The sequence below is a fragment of the Podarcis filfolensis genome (assembly GCF_964270895.1).
Source record: "Podarcis filfolensis genome assembly, chromosome: 7".
In the NCBI taxonomy this organism is placed as follows: Eukaryota; Metazoa; Chordata; class Lepidosauria; order Squamata; family Lacertidae; genus Podarcis; species Podarcis filfolensis.
In genome coordinates this window covers 89,413,966-89,441,590 of record NC_139603.1, presented here as the reverse complement: position 1 = coordinate 89,441,590, position 27,625 = coordinate 89,413,966, and the positions used below count along the sequence as shown (strand labels likewise).

Genomic DNA, 27,625 nt, shown 5'->3' with positions numbered 1-27,625 from the left:
ATAGGATTCAGAATGCAGCAGTCTGATTGGTCCTAGAACAATAGGATCCAGAATCCAGAATGAAGCAGTCTGATTGGTCCTAGAACAATAGGATCCAGAATGCAGCAGTCTGATTGGTCCTAGAACAATAGGATCCAGAATGCAGCAGTCTGATTGGCCCTAGAACAATAGGATTCAGAATGCAGCAGTCTGACTGGTCTGCAGGAGCCACCCAATCCAAGTCCAGGTGGAAGTGAATCCGCAACCTCATTGGCCTACAGGAGAATCCCAGAACTAGCCAATCATGTGGGGCCCATTGTGTAAATAATGTATATAAAGCAGACATTTCGGGGGAATTTCCATTCCTCCTCACCACTATGAGCTGAATAAAGAGCATGAAATCCACACTTCACTCCGAGTATATTTTAGTGACCTGCCCCCTACTCCCCTGAAATTGCTAATTGTGGGCATATCAGGGGGTTGGGCTAGATGACCCTGGGGTCCCTTCCAACTCTACTATTGACTTCATCTCTTGCTTGGTCCTCCCTGCATTGGATTGGCTGCTGCTCTTTTCCTTTCCAAATATGCAAATCTCCTTTGCTTGTGATTGGCACAGTCGACCGGAGCCGAAGGCTTTACATATTTCTCTCTCCCCCCCCTTTTTTTACTGTAATTTTTAATGCTGTTTTTATTGAATTAGGCTTGGTGGAACGTTGATGGGAAATCATTTTATAAATGTTACAAATTAAATGCATGGATAAATCATGCTAGCCTGTCCAAGAGAGAGAGAGAGAAACCTCAAATTCTATTGACCTCTATCTCTTGCGATGCAACGCTATACGATGCTGCCTGTGCTTGTTATATTATGAAAAATAAAAATATTGTTAAGGTAAGAAAAAGAAAGTAGCTTGGGATCCACTCCTAGCACTGCATGTTGTTGTTGTTGTTGTTTAGTCATTTACTTGTGTCCGCCTCTTCGTGACCCCCTGGACCAGAGCATGCCAGGCACTCCTGTCTTCCACTGCCTCCCGCAGTTTGGTCAAACTCATGTTTGTAGCTTCGAGAACACTGTCCCACCATCTCGTCCTCTGTGGTCCCCTTCTCCTTGTGCCCTCCATCTTTCCCAACATCAGGGTCTTTTCCAGGGAGTCTTCTCTTCTCATGAGGTGGCCAAAGTCTTGGAGCCTCAGCTTCAGGATCTGTCCTTCCAGTGAGCACTCAGGGCTGATTTCCTTCAGAATAGGTTTGATCTTCGTGCAGTCCATGGGACTCTCAAGAGTCTCCTCCAGCACCATAATTCAAAAGCATCCATTCTTCGGTGATCAGCCTTCTTGATGGCCCAGCTCTCACTTCCATACATCACTACTGGGAAAACCATAGCTTGAACTATACGGACCTTTGTTGGCAAGGTGATGTCTCTACTTTTTAAGATGCTGTCTAGGTTTGTCATTGCTTTTCTCCCAAGAAGCAGGCGTCTTTTAATTTCGTAGCTGCTGTCACCATCTGCCGTGATCACGGCGCCCAAGAAAGTAAAGTCTCTCACTGCCTCCATTTCTTCCCCTTCTATTGCCCTCTCTTCCTTTGTCTCTTCCTGACTCAGTATCACATTTTAGGCTGTTAAGGGAAAAAATTCTGGGGTTAGAGACTACACAACAGACCAGCTCGTCAGAGTGCAAGTCCCCTGCGGTCCATGCAGTCTGTAAAAGAAGGAAGTTCCAGCCAAGTAATTTGAAGCAAAACAGCGGTCAGTAGATCATGATCCTTATTGTTGCACAACAGGTCCCCACAGGAGTAAGAACCTCAAGTGTGGGTGACATCGAATTTTAAACCTTCCCTCTTTCCCCCAGAATACACTTTGAGCAGCATCATTGAGACATCATCACTACATCACTAGCATGTCACAAATGGGGGGGGGTATACAAGAGACGTGGGTGGCACTGTGGTCTAAACCACTGAGCCTCTTGGGCTTGCTGATCGAAAGGTCTGTGGTTCGAATCCCCGTGACGGGGTGAGCTCCTGTTGCTCAGTCCCAGCTCCTGCCAACCTAGCAGTTCGAAAGCACACCAATGCAAGTAGATAAATAGGTACCGCTCTGGCAGGAAGGTAAACGGCGTTTCCGTGCGCTGCTCTGGTTTCGCCAGAAGCGGCTTAGTCATGCTGGCCTCATGACCCGGAAAAACTGTCTGTGGAAGCAGACAAACGTCGGCATGCTCGGCCAGTAAAGCAAGATGAGCTCTGCAACCCCAGAGTCGTCTGCGACTGGACTTAATTGTCAGGGGTCCCTTTACCTTTACCTTTACCTATACAGTGGTACCTTGGGTTAAGAACTTAATTTGTTCTGGAGGTCCATTCTTAACCTGAAATTGTTCTTAACCTGAGACACCACTTTAGCTAATGAGGCCTCCCACCGCCGCACAATTTCTGTTCTCATCCTGAAGCAAAGTTCTTAACCCGAGGTAATATTTCTGGGTAAACGGAGTCTGTATCCTGAAGCGTCTGTATCCTGAAGCATCTGCAACCCGAGGTACCACTGTACAAGGGTTACACAAGTTCAACATTAGGCCACTTTCTCAGACCCCTTTCCCAACACCTCTTAATTTTATTTTATTTTAAATAATTTTTATTAACTGGCCAATCACATCAAATTAAATCACATCACATAAATTCCAAATTACAAAGCCAAATTTTTAAATTTTGTTGGGGGAACCCATACTTCAAGATCCAAAGGGGGATTCAGATCATCTTCTTATTACTGCGTTAATGTCCAAATCAGTCCCAATCAGTCCAAACAAAATTCATAATTCTATCCAGTCTTATCTTGGTGTTTCCACATCATATCTTGTTCATATAATTTCTATTTTTCCTTTACAATCTCTTCTGTTAGTCTCCTTAAGCCGATAAGCAAAATAATAATCCTGTGTGGATTTCCCGTTCCTCCACTAAGTCCAGATGGTTTCCATATATCTCCTTTGTAGATAACATCACTCTTTCCATCATAAATTTGGCATTTGTCGCTCTTAAGTCCCACCGAGGAGTTGATCCACGATATGTAAACAACTCTATTTCTCTCTTTCTCCTCCCAGACCCAAGAGCTCCAACAATGCCTCCCAAAATGGCGACGGCATTTTTAACTGCGTCATTCCAAAACTCTTAGCTTTCCAGCTTCATCTTGAAACATTGCTTTGGTTCGAAAGTTTATCTCCACACAGCCTTAAATCCAAAGCTTAAGTCCTTAGTTTCTGACTCATTAGGGGAGGGGATTCTTGTTAAATCACATAAGAAAAAGGAAGGCAGTTTTTTTTCCACCCTCCCCCCTCAGTCATACCGTATCTTGACGTATCTTCTCATATTTTCTTCTTGTCTTGTTATCAGAGATCTCTTCTGTCAGCAGTCTTTACTCCCCTTTTTCCTTGAAGCATGTGCAATTTATCTCGTCCAAATTGTTTCTTTTGAAGATGCTTGCAACTAGCGGCGCGAATCAGGGACGGCATCCAGGAGTGCCGGAATCCCACAGGAGGGCTTTGTGCCTAGTGCCCCCACCCCCACAAATTCGGGGGTGGTATAGGGCACAGCAGGCAAGGGCCGTCCCCCCCACAATCCTGGGGGGGGGGGTTAAGGAGGCTAATTACCCCCATCATAGCCTCCAAATTACCTCGTGTGGGTCGGAGAGATGTTATTGTCAGCCATCTTTCGATGCGCCCTCTTAAGTCCCCATCACCAAAAGAACAATAAAACCCTTGACATCTCCTTGCCCTCAGTCTGGAGATGGGCTTTCAGAACACCGGACTTGCTCAACTGCCTCTGCGGATGTCCAGTGTTGCCCCCCTGGTCGCTCCCTGGGTGAGGGGCCGTGTCTGTGCCCTCATGCTTGGGGAATTATGGTGGGATGCCCCGTTCCTGCTGCCTACCTGACTTCCCACTTCATGGAGGGAGGTGGAGCCTGTTAACAGAGAAATCTGAGGGCTCCCTTGGACAAAAAAACAAGGACACCAGCCAGGAATACCAGAGCAAAACAGCAGCCAGTAGGCTTGGTCTTTATTGAAGACTGTCGCCACAGGACTCCCACCTGCCACCAAGTGGAACAAGATGGAAGCTCCAAACAAAAGAGAACCCAAACTTTTATTAGCTGCTAATCCCCATGTTACACCCCCCAAACTACATCACTCATACATCATGGTTACATCATGAAAGGGGAGGTCTGGTGGCAGGAATCTGAGCATCCTGGACCCTGCCCCATGGTTCTCCTTGCCCTCCACCAAACACCCATCAAGTGTAACAATAGAGATACTTACATTTCCCTGTTTCCCAGCCAAGTTCATCACACCCTTTTGTCTTCATCTGGGTTTGGTATTTCTGGACTGGCTACCTGTCTGGCACTCAGGTATCAGGATGCCAGGGATTATCACTCAGGCAGAGGGGCTGCTGAGTACTTGAGCTCACGTGTCTATATGAATTTCTGAAGTTTTCCCAGTGAGCCAGTACAGAGATAAATTGATCAGTGAATTCTTACATTTGGTGCAGCAAAGGCCCTTTGAATAGATAGGAAGAAACTGTGATGAAGTGTTATGTGGGGACAAATCACAAAAGTGATTGTGCTGGTTTTGATAGTGGGCTGCATGTGCATGGTATCTGCTGGAGGGGCAACCCCCCCAACCTATACATAACTTCCTGCAACAAGCCCAAATTCACCTTTCTTTAAGGGTTAAAATGGCGTTGGAATGAGGAGAGTAGGTCAAAGTATGGATTTTCTACAAATTTATAAAGCTGGGTATCTTCCCTGAGCTGTCAAGTTGAAAGGATACATTCAGGCATAATATTTGTAACATTGTAACAACTTTAAAGATGTGGGTCCCCCCCCATGTCATTTCTGCAACAAGGGGGTTGGGCTAGATGACCCGTGGGGTCCCTTCCAATTCTACAATTCTACGGTTCTGTGATTAGGAGCCGAGATCCTCACTCCAGGGAGGGATGTGTGGTTCTGATCAAATGGTTGCCGAGTGCTTTGAAGATGAAAAAGCAGAGAGGGGGCTGCCCCCTCTTTTCCCCGCGCAGCTCAGAGTTCCCCAAAGGTTTTGATGCAACGCCGGAAGGCGGCAACAACACAGAGACACTCTGCAGCTTCGGATTACGGCGCCCGGTTAATTAAACTCCTTCCCTTTGCTTTGCAACTGGGAACAGGCTAGGAGCCAGGCAAGCAAACTGGCTGAAAGGAAGTCTCTTCTGCAGGCTGGGAGAAGAACTTTGCAACGAATCACGGTTATGCCAGTATTTGTGCTGCAAAGGTCACGTCTTATTTCTGGTCCCCAACTCTCACGTTTTTAATGATGCACGTGAAAGTATCTTTCAGGGTTGTGGCTTCTCCTGTACAGTCATACCTCATGTTAAGTTTGCTTCATGTTACGTTTTTTCAGGTTGCGTCCTGCGGCGACCCGGAATTACCAGAAAGGGTTACTTCCGGGTTTTGCTGCTCGCGCATGCGCATTAGTACTAAATCGTGCTTCGCACATGCGCACAAGCGCCAAATCAAGCTGCGCGCCTGCGCTTAAGGTTGCGCGCCTTTCATGTTGCGAACGGGCCTCTGAAACAGATCCCGTTCGCAACCACTGTATTTTGTTAATGTGCTCCATGATTTTCTAGTTTCAAACAAGATTGAGCCACGTTGCGAGACCCCAGGGTGTTGAATGGGGAGGGTGCAACTCCTTACATAAATAGAGTCAATGTTCTGCGAGCGTCCCTTGGCAGGAGCGATGTTCTCTGCGCGAGAGCTGCTCAAGGCTAGTGTGCATCGCCTGTCGACATGCTTCAAGGGCCAGCCGTCTCCACTGCAGTTAGCCTTGGTTTAAGATTTGCAGGACGAAGCTGTGTAAGCTTTGCACATGGCAGATTGGGGTTTTCAAAAGCATCGTTGTCTTTGACCCCTTTTTCTCAGTGTGCCTTCATTCCTTGCGGTGCTCTGGTGGTGGTCTGGTTCAGGAGCATGCCTGGGAGCCCGTTGCCAAATATATCCTTGCAGGCTTTCAATAAAGGGGGAAATAAATCTGTTGGGGGTGTTGTAAACAGAGGCAGAAATGTGGTTCCTTCCAGATGTTGGTTGACTGCAAATCCCAACATCCCTGGCCCTGCTAGCTGGGGCCGAGGGGATTTGTTATGAATACAGAATCAAAGAAAACTGCCTGATGATGAGACAGAGCACTATTGCACACACTGTCAGGAATTGAATCTGGAACCTGTACGCTAAGCAGATGCTCGAAGAAGCTAAGAAGCCATTGTGGCTAGTAGCCACGGATAGACCTCTCCTCCACAAATTTGTCCAATCCTCTTTTAAGGCCATCTTAGATGGTGGCATAGGGACACAGGTGGCGCTGTGGTCTAAACCGCTGAGCCTCTTGGGCTTGCTGATCGGAAGGTTGGCGGTTCGAATCCCCATGATGGGGTGAGCTCCCATTGCTCGGTCCTAGCTCCTGCCGACCTAGCAGTTCAAAAGCACGTCAAAGTGCAAGTAAATAGGTACCGCTCTGTCAGGAAGGTAAACGGCGTTTCCGTGCGCTGCTCTGGTTCGCCAGAAGCAGCTTAGTCATGCTGGCCACATGACCCGGAAGCTGTACGCCAGCTCCCTCGGCCAATAAAGCGAGATGAGCGTCGCAACTCCAGAGTCGGCCACGACTGGACCTAATGGTCAGGGGTGGCTGGTCAGTTGAATGTCCCTCTGCCTGGAACCTTTGAGAGTTGCTGCAGGTCAGTGCAGACAATACTAGATCATCACCACCATCATCACATTTTTATTGGCACCACATACAAACTTTCAGAATAAATAGACCCGTGCGATCTCATCGCCATTTCAACATTACAGTCATTTGCCAAAGGGAAGAAGAGGTGAGCAATCTATTTCATCTCTATGGGTCTCCACCAAGGGCAGGATCCTGTAGCGTACTTCAGCGACAAAAAAATCAAATTGAGGAACTTAGCTGCTGTCTTCACTTCTCAGCCTTTTGGCTAAGATCAAGTGTTCTAAGCTAGATAGACCAACCTCAAAAACACGTAAGAACCCTGACCTTGATGGATCAGGCCAAAGGCCCCTCTGGCCCCACATCCTGTTCTCACAGTGGTCCACCAGATGCCCACAGGAAACCAACAAGCAGGATTCGAACACAAGAGCCCTCTCCCCTCCTGTGGTTTCTAGCAACTGGGATTCAGAAGCACTACTGCTTCCAACTGCAGAGGCAGACCACAGCCATCGTGCCTAGTAGCCATTGATAGCTCTCTTCTCCTCCATGAATTTGTCTGACCCTCTTTTAAAGCCATCCAAGTTGGTGGCCATCCCTTCCTCCTGTGGCAGGGAGTTCCATAGTTCAACTGTGCTGCATGAAGAAGGGCTTTCTTTTATCTGTCCTGAATCTTCCAATACTCCACTTCACTGAATGTCTACAAGTTAGAACAGCCGAGCGGAGGGCCCCAGGTTTGGGAAGGCTGGGTGCCCTAGGGCTTCATACCAGACAGGCCTGCAAACCTGTGGCCCCAGTGAGAGGGAAGCAGCACATGACGAGATACACCTTGTGGCTTGAGGACTGCCTTGGTGCAGATGTTTAATCGAACCTCCAGCAGCTCAATATTCATGGTTGATACACTACACCTGGCCCAATGGGTCACAAATTGTGCCTGTTGGTCGCAAGGGAAGCAGAACACTCAAAAACAGGGTGATGCCGTGGAGCATTCACACAATCAAGAACAGTCCCAGCCCCACCCCCACAGGTTGTCGCCTACCTCTAGTACCCTTTGTGGCTTGTTGTTGTTGTTGTTGAGTCGTTTAGTCGTGTCCGACTCTTTGTGACCCCCTGGACCAGAGCACGCCAGGCACTCCTGTCTTCCACTGCCTCCCGCAGTTTGGTCAAACTCATGCTGGTAGCTTCGAGAACACTGTCCCACCATCTCGTCCTCCATCGTCCCCTTCTCCTTGTGCCCTCCATCTTTCCCAACATCAGGGTCTTTTCCAGGGAGCCTTCTCTTCTCATGAGGTGGCCAAAGTCTTGGAGCCTCAGCTTCAGGATCTGTCCTTCCAGTGAGTACTCAGGGCTGATTTCCTTCAGAATGGATAGGTTTGTTCTTCTTGCAGATCCATGGGACTCTCAAGAGTCTCCTCCAGCACCATAATTCAAAAGCATCCATTCTTCGGCGATCAGCCTTCTTTATGGTCCAGCTCTCACTTCCATACATCGCTACTGGGAAAACCATAGCTTTAACTATACTGACCTTTGTTGGCAAGCTTTGTGGCTTAGGGCCCTCGTATTTATGGGACCGCCTCTCCTGGTATGCCCTGCAGAGGACCTTAAGGTCCAAGAACAACCATAGTTCAGAGGTCCCGGGCCCTAAGGAAGCCAGACTATCCTCCACCAGGGCCATGGCCTTTTCAGTGATGGCTCCAACCTGGTGGAATGCTCTGTCCCATGAGACTAGGGCCCTGCAGGATTTAACCTCCTTCCGTTGGGTCTGTAAGACAGAGCTATTCCGCCTGGCCTTTAATTTGAATTCAGCCTGATCTTCTATTTCCCTTCTCTCTCCCCCTCCCCTTTTATGAAGATCACCTGCTCTGAGACCCCACAGCTCATTCTCCCCTGGCCTCCTCGCTGGCCCAAGTAGGACCAATTCAGCCAGCTAGCCCTGGGGATTATCTAATGCTTATTTCCCCTAAATTGATTTCTGAATTTTGAATTTTATTGTTATTTGTGTTTTTATACTGTGTTTTATGCTGCTTTTACAATGAAGTGTTTTAAATTTGTTGTTAGCCGCCCTGAGCCCAGTTTTTGAACCAGGAAGGGTGGGGTATAAATAAAAAAATATTATTATTATTATTAGTAGTAAGCTGGCAGGTCCTATTGGCCAATCCAGAGGTCCAGATTTCCTCTGCACTGGGGATTTCCTCTGCCCACCCGCCTTGCAAATAATTATTCTCCCTAATTAGTCTTGGGAGGACTAGTTCACTCTGTGCAGATACTGAATAGCAAAACTCCTTTCCATTTTGCCGTTCAGTTCTGCCTTTTAGGCCCGCTGAGGTTTCCCCTCTTTTCACCCTGCGAGATCTCCTAAAAGCATTAAATTGGATAAAAATAGTCAGCGGGGGGAAGAGGAGGGGAATCGCCATCTTAGGCAGCCCAGATACAATTCTGAGAAAGCCGGTGAGGATTTCGGTTTCCTGGCTAGAGGCAGGATCCAGGTGAAATGCGGCAGGAAAGGCCAGTTTCTGGATCGAAAGCTGTCAAGAAGGATCACATCCACCTATTAAAAGGGGATATCTAAAATTTCTCAGAGGAGGAAACCACGGTAAGTGTTGTTTCCTTGGGAACAGGAGGATGGTTGTATTTGGAAACAATTTCATTTTGTTGAGAGGCACCACCTGCCTTAAGAGATCTCCTGAGCTCCAGCGAAGGCATAGCTGGAAATGACCCCCAACGAAACTTCTTTGGAAGTTTTCTCCACTGAGGTGATATGATAGTCATCTTCCGATATCTCAAGGGCTGGCACATGGAAGATGGAGCAAGCTTCTTTTCTGCTGCTCCAGAGCAGGTAAAGGTAAAGGGACGCCTGACCGTTAGGTCCAGTCGCGGACGACTCTGGGGTTGCGGCGCTCATCTCGCTTTACTGGCTGAGTTTGCCGGCGTACAGCTTCCGGGTCGTGTGGCCAGCATGACGAAGCCGCTTCTGGCGAACCAGAGCAGCACACGGAAACGCCGTTTACCTTCCCGCCAGAGCCGTACCTATTTATCTACTTGCACATGATATGCTTTTGAACTGCTAGGTGGGCAGGAGCAGGGACCGAGCAACGGGAGCTCACCCCGTCGCAGGGATTCGAACCTTCTGATCGGCAAGCCCTAGGCTCTGTTGTTTAACCCACAGTGCCACCCGCTTACAATTCCATGAAATTACAAGGAAGGCAATCCCTGGGAGATGATATGTAATGCACTGAAAAAAATGCTTAAAATGACATTTGTAAAGAAACCAGAAGCATTTTTGTTAGGGATTTTAGGACGAGACCTGCCAAGAAAAACAAAAAATCTATTTATGTATGCAACAACAGAGTCTTGTTAGCACAATGATGGAAGAATGAGGAAACTCCAATGAAAGAACAATGGCAAGAAAAATTGATGAGTTATGCGGAATTGGCAAAGTTGACATATAAATTACGTGAGAAGGACAATCGTGACTTCAAGGAAGAAGGAACTGTTTACAGATTATCTAAAAAAACAACAAAATGAATTGGACTCCTTGGCAGGTTTTGAATAAACATCCACTAATTTATTAGTAGAATATATGACAGATAAGGCAATGGTATGTACCATTTTTAACATGTAGGGAATAGTATGTGCTAACAAATCAGAGAGGGGAGCTGAGGGAAGTCTTTAGCGGGTGAGAGAGGGAGGGAAGAGGGGAATAAAAAAGGGGAGGAAATGTAATTGGTTATTTTGATTGATAATTTGTTTTGTTAAAATCATTTAATAAAAATATATTTATTTTTTAAAAAGGAAGGCAATCCCAACTAAACATCAGGAAAAATTTACTGACAGTAAGAGTCATTCGACAGTGGAACAAATGAAACATATACCAGGCCTAGAGGATAAGAGGCAGAATAATTTTATTCCAAGAGACTCCGTCCAGAATCCTTCTCAAGATGGCAGCTAGCCATGGATCAAACTGTCCCATCTCCCATTCTTCATCAGATTGGTTTCCTGGATCAACAAGGCACATGGGATGATGGGAACTGTCCTCTCCTCACCACAATTCCCAGCTACAGACACCATCCCACATAACCAGAAGGCTATGCAGTTCACAGGCTGGCAAACCCAACAACTCCAAGCGCTGGTTCTAGGTTCCCTCGTCCTTTCGGATAAACGGAAGCAGCTCATTCGTGAGGGCATGGCGCCGGTCACGCCAGCGGAAATGTGTCGGCGCCTGGCTGGGCCCTTGCTCATAGTCAAAGCAAGGGCTCAGCTCAAAGGCCAGGGCCGATTTTACCAGCCCAACGCCGCCAGCTTTCTCTGGCCCCGGGTGGTAGAGGCGCCCATTCTCGGGCAGCATCAGCAGCTTCTCGGGCTGGAAGGGCACGGCCAGCTTGTCCGCTCCGCCGCAGTAAGACAACAGCTCCTCGCCCGAAGCTCCCTCCAGGAGGTGGGTGAAGACGATCGGCCGGTCGTCGCATCGGACAAAGTTCTGCTCGCGGCCGCAGGGCGAGAGGTAGGGGAAGGCGGCTTCGTAGCGCCCACTCTGGTTCAGCTTGAGCTGCTTGAAGAAGAAGACCAGGAACTGCTTGTCTGCAGGAAGGAGGGAGAGAAAGCAAGAAGGCCGGTTGATGCGTTTCCAATCTCCTACTAGCACACGTGGGTGGCACTGTGGGTTAAACCACAGAGCCTAGGACTTGCCGATTAGAAGGTCGGTGGTTCGAATCCCCGCAACACCCCGTTGCTCGGTCCCTGCCCCTGCCAACCTAGCAGTTCGAAAGCACACCAGTGCATGTACATAGATAGGTACCGCTCCGGCGGGAAGGTAAACGGCGTTTCCGTGCGCTGCTCTGGTTCGCCAGAAGAGGCTTAGTCATGCTGGCCACACGACCCGGAAGCTGTACACCGGCTCCCTCGGCCAGTAAAGCAAGATGAGTGTCCTTCTATTTTTGTATAATTCCACTTTATATTTGATGCACTCACACACACACTTGTTTCTAAGGTCTTTGATCAGATCCTCAAAACTAATCTTACATAACGTATCTGCTTCTATGCTTAGTAAGGATAAGGCATCCAGCCTGCCTTGTTGCAGAGTTGCTCTGTTGGGATTTTTAATATACTTCAGCTGAGAAAATGAACGCTCAGTTGAGCAATTTGTGATCATTCGTGTTAAAAATCTGGCAGTGGAAAATTTCTGCGGTGCCTGCCCTTCCCTTGATGCCCAGAGCACGTGCTTAATTGTTCATCCAGCCCCAGAGGAGGTCGATCCACCACCCGAAGCAAATGGCTTCCCTTTGCCTAATGCATGGGCTGGCCCTGGCCGGGGTCAAACAACCCTTGAAATAGACAAAATGAAGTATCCTCTGCTGTGTTCCCAGCTCTGATTTCCTTGAGGAAGAGAGCACAGGCAAGGCCAGCCTGCAGCTCAGAAGAAGGCAATCTGAACCATGCTCTGTTTGGCTCCTTCGAACTGATCCGCCAAGCAGCAAACAGCCCTAGACGGAACAGAACTAACACAACCATTTTGCAGGATCCCTTCATTTACAAACCCATCTGTTCTCCAATTACGTTTTGTGTGTTTTGCCTTTAGGGATCTGAGAGACTGAAGGCACCCCCCTTCTTAAAGAGCTGTCTTAGCATGTCAAGGAAATAAACAACTATCTGACTTTTAGAAGGCAGCCCTGTATAGGGAAGTTTTTAATGCGTGATGTTTTATGGTGGTTTTATAATTTGCTGAAAGCTGCCCAGAGTGGCTGGGCAACTCAGTCAGATGGGTGGCACATAAATGATAAATCATCATCATCATCTCGTGTGTGGTTTGTGTTTGGAAGACAGAGAGTTGCGCTCATTTAAGGAGTTTGGGAACTCGGCAAAACTATGCCGGAAAGGTCTAGGTCAGCCTCTCGCAACTATGTACCATTCAGATGTTTTGGGCTAGAATCCCACCAGCCCCTGCGCTGCCTGGGGCTGTTGGGCATCGCAGTGCAAATAATTGGAAGGGCACCAGGTTGGCCAAGGCTAGAAGACACGATTCGTGCCCTACAGTCAGGCAGGCGCTGTGATGACCTGGGACTCGGGCTCGGAACCAGAGGGGTCTCAGTCTGCGCCGGATCCTTTGCCTTAGGCATCACCTGAACCAAGTCTGGGGTCTGATCCTAAAGAGTCCCAGTCTGCACAGGTTCCCCTGCAACAAACACCCGCTGGGCCGAGTCAGGGGCCTGAGCCTGCGCTGGCTCCAGATGCGGGGATGACCTCGTTGCCTTCAGCTGGGCCTGCACTTACAGCTGCTCCACTACCGGTTGGGTCAGGGGAGGCTGAGGCGGCCCCTGGGTCTAGTAACCCACCAACGTGTCCCGAGCTGCAGAGACTGAGGTCTGAGAGAAGGAGAGACCTGAGTACTTGCAGGAGGAGTGCTTGCCGTCGGGCGAAACAGGGAGGTGAGTCGCCGGGGGATCAGGACCGGCCGTTACCCCGACAAAAATAAAAGGCTGTCAGACCCCATCCCAGGTTGCGGGAGCAACATTGCTGTATGCCAGATCCTGCCTGAGATCCTGTATCTGTCCTTGCCTGGTTTCTTGCCTCGTGTCCTGCCTTGGCCCTGTTGGACTGAGGAACCTTTGGATTCTGGACCAGACCTGGACCGCGTTTCTCGGGTTACCCCCGGGGCCAGCACAGGCGCACGTGTGGAGTGACCCTCAAGCACCAGCTCTCACCCAAGGAATGCATGCAGAACAAGGACGTAAGCCAAACACCTTGGCCATCGGCTTCGTTTATTTTGAGCTCAGAAGGCCGTTTCTTCGCTGCGTGCTTCCTTGGCAAGCCATTTGGATGTTCTGCTTTTCTTTGGCATTCAGCCCAAACAACTGCGACCCGGAGGCAGCGGACCCAGCGGCATTTACAAGCGCGAGCCGCAGAACACAGGCAGGTGGGAAGAGTCGTATATCTGAGTTATTAATAGCGCAGGTGCAGCCGCGTAATTGGCGGAAGGAAATTAAGATGCAAACAGGCACACGCCGTGCGTGTTTTGTTTGTTTTGCTGGGAGCTACTCTGGAAACGAGGTGGTGGTTGGGGGATGTGTGTGTGAAAGAGTCCAAACTGGAAGTGGTGGAGTGAAGGAAAGATGCGGCTCGCACAAGCCCGATCCCAAGCTCATCACGTTATGTGACGGTGCAAAATCCCACGTGGATTTGGCAGGGATGTTTCGCAAGCGGGAAAGGAGATTCCTGCCCCCGGATCTTCAAATCGGAGCGGTCTTAAACCCAGGCGACTGTGTGCTAGCTGGAAGCACAGCCCTGAATCCCACTTAGTTATGATTTTTAATGAGACGAGGAAGGTGAGGATTGAGACTTTAAGCAGTGGCTGGAGGAGAGAGAACATAGGAATGGCAAATCTGAACTGGGGGCTCTTGAAAAGCGTTTTAGCTCCACTCCTCCCCCCACTGGGCCACTGCTGTCCTGGGACATGTCACTTTTGAAGAGGAACGATGTGCGGCAGGAGGCAAGCGAGCGCTGCTGACGATGCTCCTGCGGAAGTGGAGACATGGCGCAGTGACAGCATCCCTCTGCAGTGCAGATCGTCTTGGGGGGGGGGGTTTGCTCTGCCTCTGACCTGCATCCGACCCCCAGGCAGGAGGCAAACCGCAGGAGTCGGGGGCACACCAGCTTGCAAGCACTTTCATTCTCTTTCTCCTCCCCTTTTTAAAAAATGAACTCTTGACTGCTCACGGTTACAACTGGTGCTTTGGAAGATGAAACCGGGGTAGGGTGGGGGGTGGGAATGGACAGTCCACACAAAGACAAGAGGAAGGCAGGGGGGGATGAGGGCTCATTCAGCAAGAACTATTGCAATTCCTGGTTCAGTTTTAAATGTAGGTTTGTCTATACCTCCAGCATCTTAAAAAGCAGAAAGCAAAGGCATCACCTTGCCAACAAAGGTCCGTACAGTGGCACCTCGGGTTACATACGCTTCAGGTTACAGACTCCGCTAACCCAGAAATAGTACCTCGGGTTAAGGACTTTGCTTCAGTATGAGAACAGAAATCGTGCTCCGGCGGCGCGGCGACAGCAGGAGGCCCCATTAGCTAAAGTGGTGCTTCAGGTTAAGAACAGTTTCAGGTTAAGAATGGACCTCTGGAACGAATTAAGTACTTAACCCGAGGTACCACTGTATAGACTTCATGCATGCACACGAAAACTCATACCAATAACAAACTTAGCTGGTCTCTAAGGTGCTACTGGAAGGATTTTTTTTATTTTGTTCTGACTACGGCAGACCAACACGGCTACCTACCTGTAACTAGATCCTGGCATAAATTTATGCCACCCAGGACCAGCCAGAAGATACTTCCTGGCACCCAAGTGACCCACATTAGGAAATGACTGGCCATTTCTGAAAGCAAAAGCACTTTCCTTGCCACCCCATTGGTTTCTATGTTGTTTGTTTTTTTTGTAAAGGAAGACGATTTGAGTGTATTATCAATTTAGGATGGGGTGGAAGGTTCGGAGGCTATGAAGGACTTGCTCACAAATTTATTGACAGCTGCACGAATTATGGCAGCTAGGAAGTGGAAGGGGCAGGCAGAATATAAAATGGAAGAATGGTATAAAGGGGTGTGGGATACAGCTATTAATGATAAGTTAACATGTGCCATTAAGGTAAGACGGGGAAAACGCAGAAGAAATGATTTTGAGGAGATATGGAAGGTGTTTGTAGAATTTGTACTGTTAAAATGGAAAGGGGTCAACCCATCGCAAGAGGTGTTGAAATTTTGGGGCGTTGGATAGCTACAATGGAATGGTGGTGGGGTACACATTTTTATTCTTATTTATTTATGATTATTACTTTGTCAAAATAAAAAATAAAAAGGTTTGAGTGGAAGTATTAATTAAAAAAACACACACAAATAAATTCTATCATACGCTTATCCAATTACCGTAGGTCTTCCATCTGATAGGGTTCTTTTCCTCTGTGACTGATGTAGGATGTGACTAACCAAGGGATGGAAGGAAAGGAACACAGAAAGCTGCCTTATACCAAACGTTACACCGGCATATCTAGCCCACCTAGATCTACAACTAATCCAGAATGCGGCAGCTAGACTGGTGACTGGGAGTGGCCGCGGAGATCATATAACCCCGTCCTGAGAGACCTACATGGGCTCCCAGTACGTTTCCGAGAACAATTCAAAGTGTTGGTGCTGACCTTTAAAGCCCTAAACAGCCTCGGCCCAGTAGACCTGAAGGAGCATCTCCACCCCATTGTTCTACCCGGACACTGACGTCCAGCTCCGAGGGCCTTCTGGTGCTTCCCTCCCTGCAAGAAGCCAAGTTACAGGGAACCAGGGAGAGGGCCTTCTCGGTGGTGGCACCTGCCCTGTGGAACGCCCTCCCACCAGATGTCAAGGAGATAAACAACTACCTGACTTTTAGAAGACATCTGAAGGCAGCCCAGTTTAGGGGGAATTTTAATGTTTAATAGGTTATTGTATTTTAGTGTTTTGTTGGAAGCCGCCCAGAGTGGCTGGGGAAACCCAGCCAGATGAGCAGTGTATAAATAAATTATTATTATTATTATTATTATTATTATTATTATTATTAGCCCAATGCTGTCAACACTGACTGGCAGCAGCCCTCCCAGCTCTACCTGGAGATGACGGCGTTTGAACCCGGGACTTTTTGCATGCAACGCGGATACTCATGGCACTGGTGGGATTGCACCAGGCTGCTGACGGATGCGCTCAAGCAATGCGCAATGCATCTTAGCCCCAGGGAGAAGAATGTGCGGGGAAAATGGGTGGCAGAGGCAGTTGCAAGACTAGTTCCTGATGATGGGGGGGAAACATCACTGGACCTTATTGTCCCCAAAGGCCTCATTTAGCTGGAGATTTTGCTACAGCAAATGTTGACTACCGTGAACGATTATGGGAGGGTTTTGGATTAGCAAAAGCTGGCATGAGGAAATGGGGAGGTCAAGGCATATTGTGAGGTTTGGCAGAGGAACATCTGGCGCTCAGCTCTGAGGACAGGGAAAAGAATGGGGCTGGCAGGAGAGCATCCTGCAGCCAGGGTGCTCTCCCTCAAACCCCACCCTAGATGTGGAGCAATCTCACCAGCCTCATTTGCCCCCTGGAGTGGAGGACCACTTCACTGCCTCGGCCTCGCAAGGCCTGGTGGTGCGCCTGCCAGGGTTTTTAATACCGATTAAAGATTACGCCGGCAGGTCTTAACACAGGAACACTGGAGGGGATGAGTGCAGCTCCGGAGAAGATAAAAAGTCTCCAAGCGGGGATTTTCAGGATCATGCAATGGCTTAGCAGAGGATCCTCTAATTCTCACCAGGAGATCTCACTTACACAACCATTGACTATTCAGGAGGGGGGACAGGGACCATCTGCTCAGGAGCACCTGCCAGAGCTTGCATAACCTGCGTGAAAAAGTTTTCTACCCCCCCCCCCGGAACAAAAGTCACAGGCGGTGTTCTTCAACTCACACAACCGCTCCCTCCTTGCAATTTGCTGTCGAATGGAAGCTGAACCTCAGGCCAGCCCACGACACCCTTCAAGCAACACATAGTTAAAATCAACTTAAAGGTAAAGGTAAAGGGACCCCTGACTGTTAGATCCAGTCGCGGACGACTCTGGGGTTGCGGCGCTCATCTCGCTTTATTGGCCGAGGGAGCCAGCATACAGCTTCCGGGTCATGTGGCCAGCATGGCTAAGCCGCTTCTGGCGAACCAGAGCAGCGCACGGAAATGCCGTTTACCTTCCAGCCAGAGTGGTACCTATTTATCTACTTGCACTTTGACGTGCTTTCGAACTGCTGGGTGGGCAGGAGCAGGGACCAAGCAACGGGAGCTCACCCCGTCGCGGGGATTCGAACCTCCGACCTTCTGATCGGCAAACCCTAGGCTCTGTGGTTTAACCCACAACGCCACCTTTAAAAGGTGGTTAGACGCAGTCCTGGAGGAACTGACAGCTCCTCAGCCTTGTTGGCACTCAAAAAAGATATGCCTAAGGGCTGGGAGGTCACGGGAGGTGTTGGGGGGACTGGAAAGAACCTGCTGGCGGTCTAGATTCTGCCAGGCACTGTCAGTCGGTGTACTAGAGCAACATTAATGTGCTAGAGCAACGTTAACAACCAATGAAGTCTGCTCTGTTTGGATGAATGGGGCGCTGCCTGCCTTCTTAAAATCAAAGAACTGTAGAGCTGGAAGGGACTGAGGGTCATCTAGTCCAGCCCCCAATGCCGGAACCACAGAATCCCATCCAACCTCTGTTTAAAAAACTCCAATGAGGGAGAGTCCCCCACCTTCCAAAGGAATCCATTATTTCTTACAACCAGTCCGGGGTGTGTGTGTCCTGCGTGTCAGTTTCCTCCACCTCCTACTCAATCTCAGTGTTGCACCCTATAATCCTCAGTAGGGAGGAGGAGGATTGGGGCCAAACTAGAGGCAGTTGGCTCTGCCTGTCTCTGGTTTCACCTCCCGTGGGGCTCCCTGTCTTCTGCCTCACCAGTCCCTAATGGGCACCAATGTCTCGGCAACACGATGACCATGTACATACGCAATAGACAATCTTTATAGAATTCTTCCTTCAAACCATAACAAGTACGAAATGAAATCTTTAAATGAATATGATGTCCAACACTGAACAGTGACTACATTATTACATGAGCACTGTTCCACAGCATTTGATATTTTCATTTACATATATTCATTCAAAATAAGATGGGTTTATGAAGCAATTCTATAACCTCCCACCACGCTGGCGAAGAATTCTACGAAACAGTAGTCAATATCCGGAATCACTGTTCACTGTTGGACATCATATTTGCTGAATACACAAAGCTTCACAGCTTGTCTTTCATCGTACAAAGTCTGGTACCTCGCTTCATTTAAAGATTTTCAGAGACTTTGAGACTAAAGATTTCATTTTGTACTTGTTATGGTTTGAAGGAATTCTATAAAGATTGTCTATTGCGTATGTACATGGTCATCGGGTTGCCTAGACATTGCTGACGTTCTCTATGCAACACAGGGGTTTGTTTGGTTACCTAATCGGCACCAGGCAGCCACCACTGTCAATGATGACTTGGAAGGGTCAAGCCTGCCATTTGCAATTTGTTTCTGCTTCCATGATGGTGCCCACTGACCCTGCTCAGCTGGCTCAAGGAGGGATGGGTGCCTTCATCATCATCATCATCATCATCATCATCATAAATTTTATTTATACCCCGCCCTCCCCAGCCAAGACCGGGCTCAGGGCGGTTAACACCAAGTATAAAAACAATTGATTGAAATATAACTTAAAAACAAAATTAAAATACAACATTAAAATGCAGCCTCATTTCAGTAGAAACTCAAATCAAAAACTTTTTGGGGATGAAAACATATCTTCACCAAGGCCAACTATCCAGACTGGTCCTACATGGGCCAGAAAAAATGCCAGGGAAGTCCCCAAATAGGAGTTCCATCACAGAAGAAAAAGGAAAGAGGGGAAGGGGATCAAGTTGATTCCAAGCCAAAGGCCAGGCGGAACAACTCTGTCTTACAGGCCCTGCAGAAAGAAATCGGATCCTGCAGGGCCCTGGTCTCATGAGACAGAGCGTTCCAGCAGGCCGGAGCCAGTGCTGAAAAGGCCCTGGCTCTGGTTGAGGCTAATCTGACTTCCTTAGGGCCCGGGACCTCTAGGGTGTTGCTATTTCTGGACCTTAAGGTCCTCCGCGGGGCATACATGGAGGAGCCGTGCAGACCGGGATGGAGCAGGTGGACATTACCTTTGAAGCACGTGATGAAGTTCTTGACTTTGGCATCGTCCAGGAAAAGCTGTGCAGGGTTGCCAGAGGAGGGATTGGGAGAAGGAGGAGAAAGAAACAGGATGATGAGCAGACAACCCATCCACAGTCTAGTAAAACACAACTATTCAAGGCAGGCAGGGTGGGGAGGACTGTATGGGTGTAGCTGAAGGACCAGATATCTCCACCACTCAAGGAGCGGGTCTCTCAGCCTGGGTCACACAGCCAAGTTGATGATACCTGCTGAGTCCAGCAACCTTCTCAGTTGGCTTCACCTTGGACCTCACTTGCAACCTGAGCCATGTTTTGCCATCACTGAGCTGTCCAAAACTGGACTGAAGAAGGTTGCAGCCGATGTGGGCTTCTTCTGAAACAGTCAGCATGGCAAGATCTGTACAGATCCACGCAATGCATCCTGCACAACTTAGTGGCTGGAACTGGTTCTGAGACTACAGCCCTCAGCACATTTATTGGGAAAGTATTGCCACCTAACTCAAAACACATTTGGGGTCGGATTGTTATGAGCAGGGCTTTTTTCAGCCGGAACTCGCTGGAACTCAGTTCCGGCACCTCTCAGATGGGTGACATCGCCATGACAGTGGTACCTTGCTTGTCGAACGGCTTGGCTCCCCAACAAATCGGCTCCTGAACGCTGCAAACCTGGAAGTAAGTGTTCCGGTTAGCGAATGTTTTTTGGAAGCTGAACATCCAACGCTGCTTCCGATTGAGTGTGTGCTGGTCCCGGGGGGTTACTGTGCGGCGTGGTCCGAGTCCAGTCTGAGGTCAAGGGTGTGGTATGGAGGCTGTCCCTCAAGGCTGAAGCAGGGTCCAAGGCAAGGAGTCGGGTGTGGTTAGGAACTCTGGCAAAAGAGCAGGACAGGGTGCAAGCAGGAACAGGCTACCAACAATGTTGCTCCCGCAACCTGGGACTGGGGCTGGCTGGCTTTTATCCGCCCTGAGGCATAGCGCGGCCCCGGTCCACAGGTGACTCACCTCTCCTGGCCTGGAGGCGAGCACTCCTCAGGTGGGAACTTAGTTCCCTCCGCCTCTCTGCCCTGAGACCTCAGGAGAGGCTGGAGGGTTACTCAGGAGAGTAACCTCAGGAGAGGCTGGAGGGTTACTGGACCCAGAGGCCACCTCAGCCTCCCCTGACGGGGCTGAGAGTGGAGCACCTGCAGGCAATGGGTCCTCGATCACCTCTGGAGCCAGAGCAGATTCAGCTGGTGTCTGCTCCTGAGGATCCGGCACAGGTGAGGACCCTTCAGGCTCAAGCGCCAGCCCTGGCTCAGATGGTCCTGGAGACAGGGAATCTTGTGCAGGCTGGGATTCCTCAGCTTCAGCCTCTGAATCCGATTCCCAGGCCATCACAGAGTGCAGGAAGCTCCTGCAACCAATCGGAAGCTGTGCTTTGGTATCCGAACAGTTCTGGGAGTCAGACGGAACGGATTAAGTTCAACAACCAAGGTACCACTGTATAAGAGAACCAGGGAAGTGTTCACGGCGAGTTCTGGCACCTCTTTTTCTAGAAAAATAGCACTAGTTACGAGCCACACAGTGGTATCGTCAAGAGACCCAGGCCCACACAGCTCACAGTTTGCCCATCAACACCTTTCTCTTCTCCCTCTGCTTCATTTTCAACTTGTAATTTAATAATAATAATTTATTATTTACACCCCACCCATCTGGCTGGGTTTCCCCAGCCACTCTGGGCGGCTTCCAACAGAACACTAAAATACAATAACCTATGAAACATTAAAAGCTTTCCTAAACAGGGCTGCCTTCAGATGTCTTCTAAAAGTTTGGTAGTTGTTGTTCTCTTTGACATCTGGTGGGAGGGCGTTCCACAGGGCTGGTGCCACTACCGAGAAGGCCCTCTGCCTGGTTCCCTGTAACCTCACTTCTTGCAACGAGGGAACAGTCAGAAGGCCCTCGGAGCTGGATCTCAGTGTCCAGGCAGAACGATGGGGGTGGAGACGCTCCTTCAGGTATACTGGACCGAGGCCGTTTAGGGCTTTCAAGGTCAGCACCAACACTTTGAATTGTGCTCGGAAACGTACTGGGAGCCAGTGTAGGTCTTTCAAGACCGGTGTTATATGGTCTCGGCGGCCGCTCCCAGTCACCAGTCTAGCTGCCGCATTCTGGATTAGTTGTAGTTTCCGGATCACCTTCAAAGGTAGAGCGCATTGCAGTAGTCCAAGCGGGAGATAACTAGAGCATGCACCACTCTGGCGAGACAGTCTGCGGGCAGGAAGGGTCTCATCCTGCGTACCAGATGGAGCTGATAAACAGCTGAACAAACCCCAATTAAGACAAACCATGGCTTAGCATGATGAGAGAACTGGGTCACTGGATGCCTCAAAGAGACAAAGGGCTTCAAAATAGCTCAGCCAACACCACCCCTGCCCCTTAATTTGGCTTCCACCATATTATCTAAAGCACGGTAATATTGGGCTCTGGATAGACAGACACTGAGCAAAGGTTAAGGGTCAACTAGCTTCCTAAAGGGCTATTCACTGACTGGCGAATGCCAACAATGGAGCTGTCTGCAACTCAGAGCTCCCACATTCTTGAGGACTGCTAATTTCCAGATCAGTCCAGAGCAACAGGGCGGCCACGAACTCCTCTTTTAACACTAATTACAACTCCTAATCTCCCCCATAATGATTCATTCAGCACTAATTCGATACACCATTAATGCAGTGGAGGCGACTACGTGAATCGGCAGTTAACGCTAATGGATTAAAAAGAGGCCCAAACAGCCCCAAGGCTTGGCACAATGCCAAGCGGCACTTTCCAGGCACACCAGGCATCTGCCACTCAACCGGCAGAGATCTGCGCTAGAGGTGGCTATTAACATTGGGCTGCCGTGAAAAGGAGAGCCCTGCACTACAGCTGGGCGATATCTGGCTTTCAACATTGCGGTATTTCATCAGCGAAACATCAAGATGCATCACGATGCCTGAAATAAGGATGGAGCTATGCAGATGTGAACGGTAAAAAGTAAAGGGACCCCTGACCATTAGGTCCAGTCGTGACCGACTCTGGGGTTGCGGTGCTCATCTCGCCAGTGTGGTGTAGTGGTTAAGAATGGTGGACTCGTAATCTGGTGAACCGGGTTCGATTCCCCGCTCCTCCACATGCAGCTGCTGGGTGACCTTGGGCTAGTCACACTTCTTTGAAGTCTCTCAGCCTCACTCACCTCACAGAGTGTTTGTTGTAGGGGAGGAAGGGAAAAGGAGGTTGTTAGCTGCTTTGAGACTCCTTAGGGTAGTGATAAAGCAGTATAGCAAATCCAAACTCTTCTTCTTCTTCTTATTGGCCGAGGGAGCCAGTGTACAGCTTCCGGGTCATGTGGCCAGCATGACTAAGCCGCTTCTGGCGAACCAGAGCAGCGCACGGAAACACCATTTACCTTCCTGCCGGAGTGGTACCTATTGATCTACTTGCACTTTGACGTGCTTTCGAACTGCTAGGTTAGCAGGAGCTGGGACTGAGATGTGAACAGTAGGACTGGGCGATATCTGGTTTGCAACACTGTGATAATTCCATCAGCTAAACATGATGATATACTGATATATCACAAGGTCTGAAATAAGGGTGGAGCTATGTAGAGGCAGAGGCTGGCTTTGCAGTTTTCCCTGCACCGTGATTTTTACTTGGCACACACACACGCATCATGATTTCCGACATACTGCCAGGTCAAATGTTTTGAAAGCGTTATCACAATATGGATTTTAATAATAATAATAATAATAATAATAATAATAATAATTTATTTATTTATACGCTGCCCATCTGGCTGGGTTTCCCCAGCCACTTTGGGTGGCTTCCAACAGAATATTAAAATACAATAACCTATTAAACATTAAAAGCTTCCCTAAACAGGGCTGCCTTCAGATGTCTTCTAAAAGTTTGGTAGTTATTTTTCTCTTTGACATCTGGTGGGAGGGCGTTCCACAAGGTGGGTGCCACTACCGAGAAGACCCTCTGCCTGGTTCCCTGTAACTTGGCTACTCACAGCAAGGGAATGGCCAGAAGGTCCTCGGAGCTGGACCTCAGTGTCTGGGTAGAACGATGGGGGTAGAGACGCTGCTTCAGGTATACTGGATCGAGGCCGTTTAGGGCCTTAAAGGTCAGCACCAACACTATGAATTGGGCTCAGAAACGTCACAAGGTCTGAAATAAGGATAGAGCGATGTACAGGCAGAGGCTGGCTTTGCGGTTTTTCCTGCATTGTGATTTTTGCTTGGCACACACGCACATCATGATTTGCGACATATTGCCAGGCCAAATGTTTTGAAAGCGTCATCACAATATGAACTTTAAACCAGTTTTGGATGATATATCAATATATCACCCAGCCCTACCCCTCACCATGGAAGGGATTGGCTACATCGGGTCCTTAGGAGCTAAAGCAACAAGAAAGCATAAATTAATATTAGTCCTTGGAGAAGAATAGACCATGTGATTAAACTAGTTACCCGTGAGACCATGTGATTAAACTAGTTACCCGTGAGAACAGGAAAAGCCTAGCATTGCCAGCCCAAGACACGAAGAGCCGGACACAACTAAATGACTAAACAACAACAACAAACAAAGTAACAAGTTAGGAGTGCTGCCCTTTTAATTAGATTGATAGCAGCCATGTTGTTGTTGTTTAGTCGTTTAGTCGTGTCCGACTCTTCGTGACCCCCTGGACCAGAGCACGCCAGGCACTTCTGTCTTCCACTGCCTGCCGCAGTTTGGTCAGACTCATGTTTGTAGCTTCGAAGACACTATCCAACCATCTCGTCCTCTGTCATCCCCTTCTCCTTGTGCCCTCCATCTTTCCCAACATCAGGGTCTTTTCCAGGGAGTCTTCTCTTCTCATGAGGTGGCCAAAGTATTGGAGCCTCAGCTTCACGATCTGTCCTTCCAGTGAGCACTCAGGGCTGATTTCCTTCAGAATTGAGAGGTTTGATCTTCTTGCAGTCCATGGGACTCTCAAGAGTCTCCTCCAGCACCATAATTCAAAAGCATCCATTCTTCAGCGATCAGCCTTCTTTATGGTCCAGCTCTCACTTCCATACATCACTACTGGGAAAACCATAGCTTTTACTATACGGACCTTTGTTGGCAAGGTGATGTCTCTACTTTTTAAGATGCTGTCTAGGTTGGTCATTGCTTTCCTCCCAAGAAGCAGGCGTCTCTTAATTTCGTGGCTGCTGTCACCATCTGCAGTGATCATGGAGCCCAAGAAAGTAAAATCTCTCACTGCCTCCATTTCTTCTCCTTCTATTTGCCAGGAGGTGATGGGACCAGTGGCCATGATCTTCGTTTTTTTGATGTTGAGCTTCAGACCATATTTTGCGCTCTCCTCTTTCACCCTCAATAAAAGGTTCTTTAATTCCTCCTCACTTTCTGCCATCAAGGTTGTATAGCAGCCATAAGACCCCTCAAAAGAGCAAGCCACAGAGTTAATAATGTGTTAACAGAGCAGCCACTTTAATAGGAAGTACCTGCTTTGCAACCCAGAATTTAATTCCCTTTAGGATGAGACAAGGGGCAATTGCATTAGTGATTTAGTGCTGTACTTAGATACACAACAGGGAGTGTAAACTTGTTCAAAGGGCTGCATTTCCCTGTGGAACAACCTCCCAGGGCTGTTATGCCAGTGGTTTGAGAAGCCAAAACAAAAGCAGGTAGGGTCAAAATGCGTAGGGCCAGAGCAGAATTCACATGCAGCAGGGAATTAATAAATTATGGGACTGAGTGAAAAAGAACTTCTTCCCAAATCATCTTCCCAATTTGGGTAACCCCAAGTTCTAGGGCTATGGGAGAGGCAGAAATACTTATCTCTATCTGTTTTCTTTACACCATGCATCATTTAAAAAATAAATTTCTTTGATTTTTGATAGCATGGGGAAAAATAAAGTAGAAGAATCAACAAAAAATATCCCCACCCACCCCCCCAAAAAATCAGGAGTGCATAAATATGAGCACCATGCATAATTTTATAGACCTCTAGAATGGCTTCTTTTCATCAACTAGTTCCTAAACTTAAAATCCCACAGGGCTGTTGAGGGGGTTAAATGAGGAGAGCGGAATGAGAACCTTATATGCCCCCCATGAGGTCTTTGGAGATAAAGATGGGAAATATACCCAGTATACATCAAGAAGCGCCTCCACCCCCATCGTTCTGCCCAGACACTGAGGTCCAGCGCCGAGGGCCTTCTGGCGGTTCCCTCGCTGCGAGAAGCAAAGTTACAGGGAACCAGGCAGAGGGCCTTCTTGGTAGTGGCACCAGCCCTGTGGAACGCCCTCCCATCAGATGTCAAGGAAATAAACAACTATATGACATTTAGAAGACACCTGAAGGCGTTCAGGTGTTTAGGGAAGTTTTTAATGACTGATGTTTTAATGTATTTTTAATCTTTTGTTGGAAGCTGCCCAGAGTGGCTGGGGAAACCCAGCCAGATGGGTGGGGTAGAAATACAGTCATACCTTGGGTTAAATATGCTTCAGGTTGAGCATTTTCAGGTTGCATTCCGCAGCCACCCGGAAATAACGGAACGGGTTACTTCTGGGTTTCGCCGCTCGTGCCTGCGCAGACGCTCAAAATGACGTCACACGCATGCGCAGAAGCGGCGAATTGCGACCCGTGCACACGCGCAGACGCGAGTTGCGTTCTGCTCAAATTGGGAACGGGGCTTCGAAACAGATCCCATTCGCGTCCAGAGGTACCACTGTAATAAATTATTATTATTATTATTATTATTATTATTATTATTATTATTAGTTGTTGTTGTTGTTGTTGTTGTTTAGTCTTTTAGTCGTGTCCGCCTCTTCGTGACCGACTCTTTGTTATTATTAAATAAGTGCAATCAAATAAATAAATACAGTGGTACCTCGGGTTAAGTACTTAATTCGTTCCGGAGGTCCGTACTTAACCTGAAACTGTTCTTAACCTGAAGCACCACTTTAGCTAATGGGGCCTCCTGCTGCTGCTGTGCCGCCGGAGCATGATTTCTGTTCTCATCCTGAAGCAAAGTTCTTAACCTGAAGCACTATTTCTGGGTTAGCGGAGTCTGTAACCTGAAGCATATGCAACCTGAAGCGTATGTAACCCGAGGTACCACTGTACACAAATAAATACATACATACATACAGCGATTCCTGGGAGACCTCTCTTCCTATACAATTCAAAGTGTTGGTGCTGACCTTTAAAGCCCTAAACGGCCTTGGCCCAAATTATTATTATTATTATTATTATTATTATTATTATTATTATTATTATTATTATGCCCCTCCTTTGTCATCCTTTTACATATATACGAAATAACGGGCCCGACCGTCCTGTCGGGCTTGCTGGGCCGTAATAAGCCTCAGCACCCTTCTCGGGGGCAGCCCCATGACCCTCCTCTCCCTGCCGCCCCCCAGCACCCCATACCTGTCCCTGGTGGTCGATGTAATAGAAGTACTCTCGGGTGCGGGGCGTGGGGCTCTGGCCCTGCTGGTAGGCCGGCCGGTCGGGTCCGCGGCGGATCCCCGGCCTCAGCAGGAGACGAAGCCCGCCACGCAGCAGCCGCATCCCGGTTTCGTTACCAAACGACAACGACGAGAGGGCCCAGGCTGCGACCGAGGCCTAGTTTAACCGGAAGTGCAATGGGGGACCGGTGCGGCGACGGACCTGCCTCCCCCCGGCACCGGATGCGCGTAGAAACGTTCCGCTCGCTGCATAGGCTGGGCACCGAGTCTAAACCTTCCCTCGCTGCAACTGCTTTCCCCAGCCAAGCAGCCCGTCCTGCGGGCGGATCCCTTCCTTGCTCAGCGATCTGGCCCATGTCAGTGCCTGATTTACGTATAAGCTAAACAAGCTATAGCTTAGGGCCCCACTCTCTTGGGGGCCCCCAAAAAAAACTTAAAGGGAAAACAACTGGATGTACATTTCTAAAATATAAGATAAAAAACAAATAAAATTGTTATGTACTGAGTTGAATAGGATCCAAACCGCAGCAGTCTGATTGGTCCTAGAACAATAGGATCCAAAAGGCAGCAGTCTGATTGGTCCTAGAACAATAGGATTCAGAATGCAGCAGTCTGATTGGTCCTAGAACAATGCAGCAGTATGATTGGTTGGCAGGAACCACCCAATCATGCTCCAGATA

General features: G+C 48.7%; 1 protein-coding gene and 1 long non-coding RNA gene across 2 annotated transcripts in view; one reads left to right on the top strand and one right to left on the bottom strand.

Annotated features, from left to right (window-relative positions):
- Nucleotides 1-10,508: 10,508 nt before the first annotated feature.
- LOC310766243 (UPF0598 protein C8orf82) lies at nt 10,509-27,193 on the bottom strand. Its single transcript, XM_083622342.1, has 3 exons — nt 26,908-27,193; nt 19,461-19,509; nt 10,509-11,279 (listed from the first exon to the last, which is right to left on the bottom strand). The coding sequence occupies exons 1-3, from the start codon at nt 27,046-27,048 to the stop codon at nt 10,834-10,836; spliced, it is 636 nt and encodes a 211-aa protein (XP_083478468.1). The 5' UTR covers nt 27,049-27,193; the 3' UTR covers nt 10,509-10,833.
- LOC310766316 overlaps nt 13,420-27,625 on the top strand; it is a 153,892-nt gene continuing 139,686 nt past the window's right edge. Inside the window, exon 1 of the long non-coding RNA XR_014550055.1 lies at nt 13,420-14,801. This is a non-coding gene — a long non-coding RNA (uncharacterized lncRNA). The remainder of the gene's footprint in view (nt 14,802-27,625) is intronic.

Bases quoted from the DNA above. Each gene is read 5' to 3' on its own strand.
- LOC310766243 (XM_083622342.1), bottom strand. From the start codon at position 27,048: ATGCGGCTGCTGCGTGGCGGGCTTCGTCTCCTGCTGAGGCCGGGGATC. The intron at 19,510-26,907 runs GTATGGGGTGCT...AACCCTGCACAG, and splicing joins ACATCGACCACCAGGGACAG to CTTTTCCTGGACGATGCCAA. The intron at 11,280-19,460 runs GTAATGTCCACC...TCCTTCCTGCAG, and splicing joins CTTCATCACGTGCTTCAAAG to ACAAGCAGTTCCTGGTCTTC.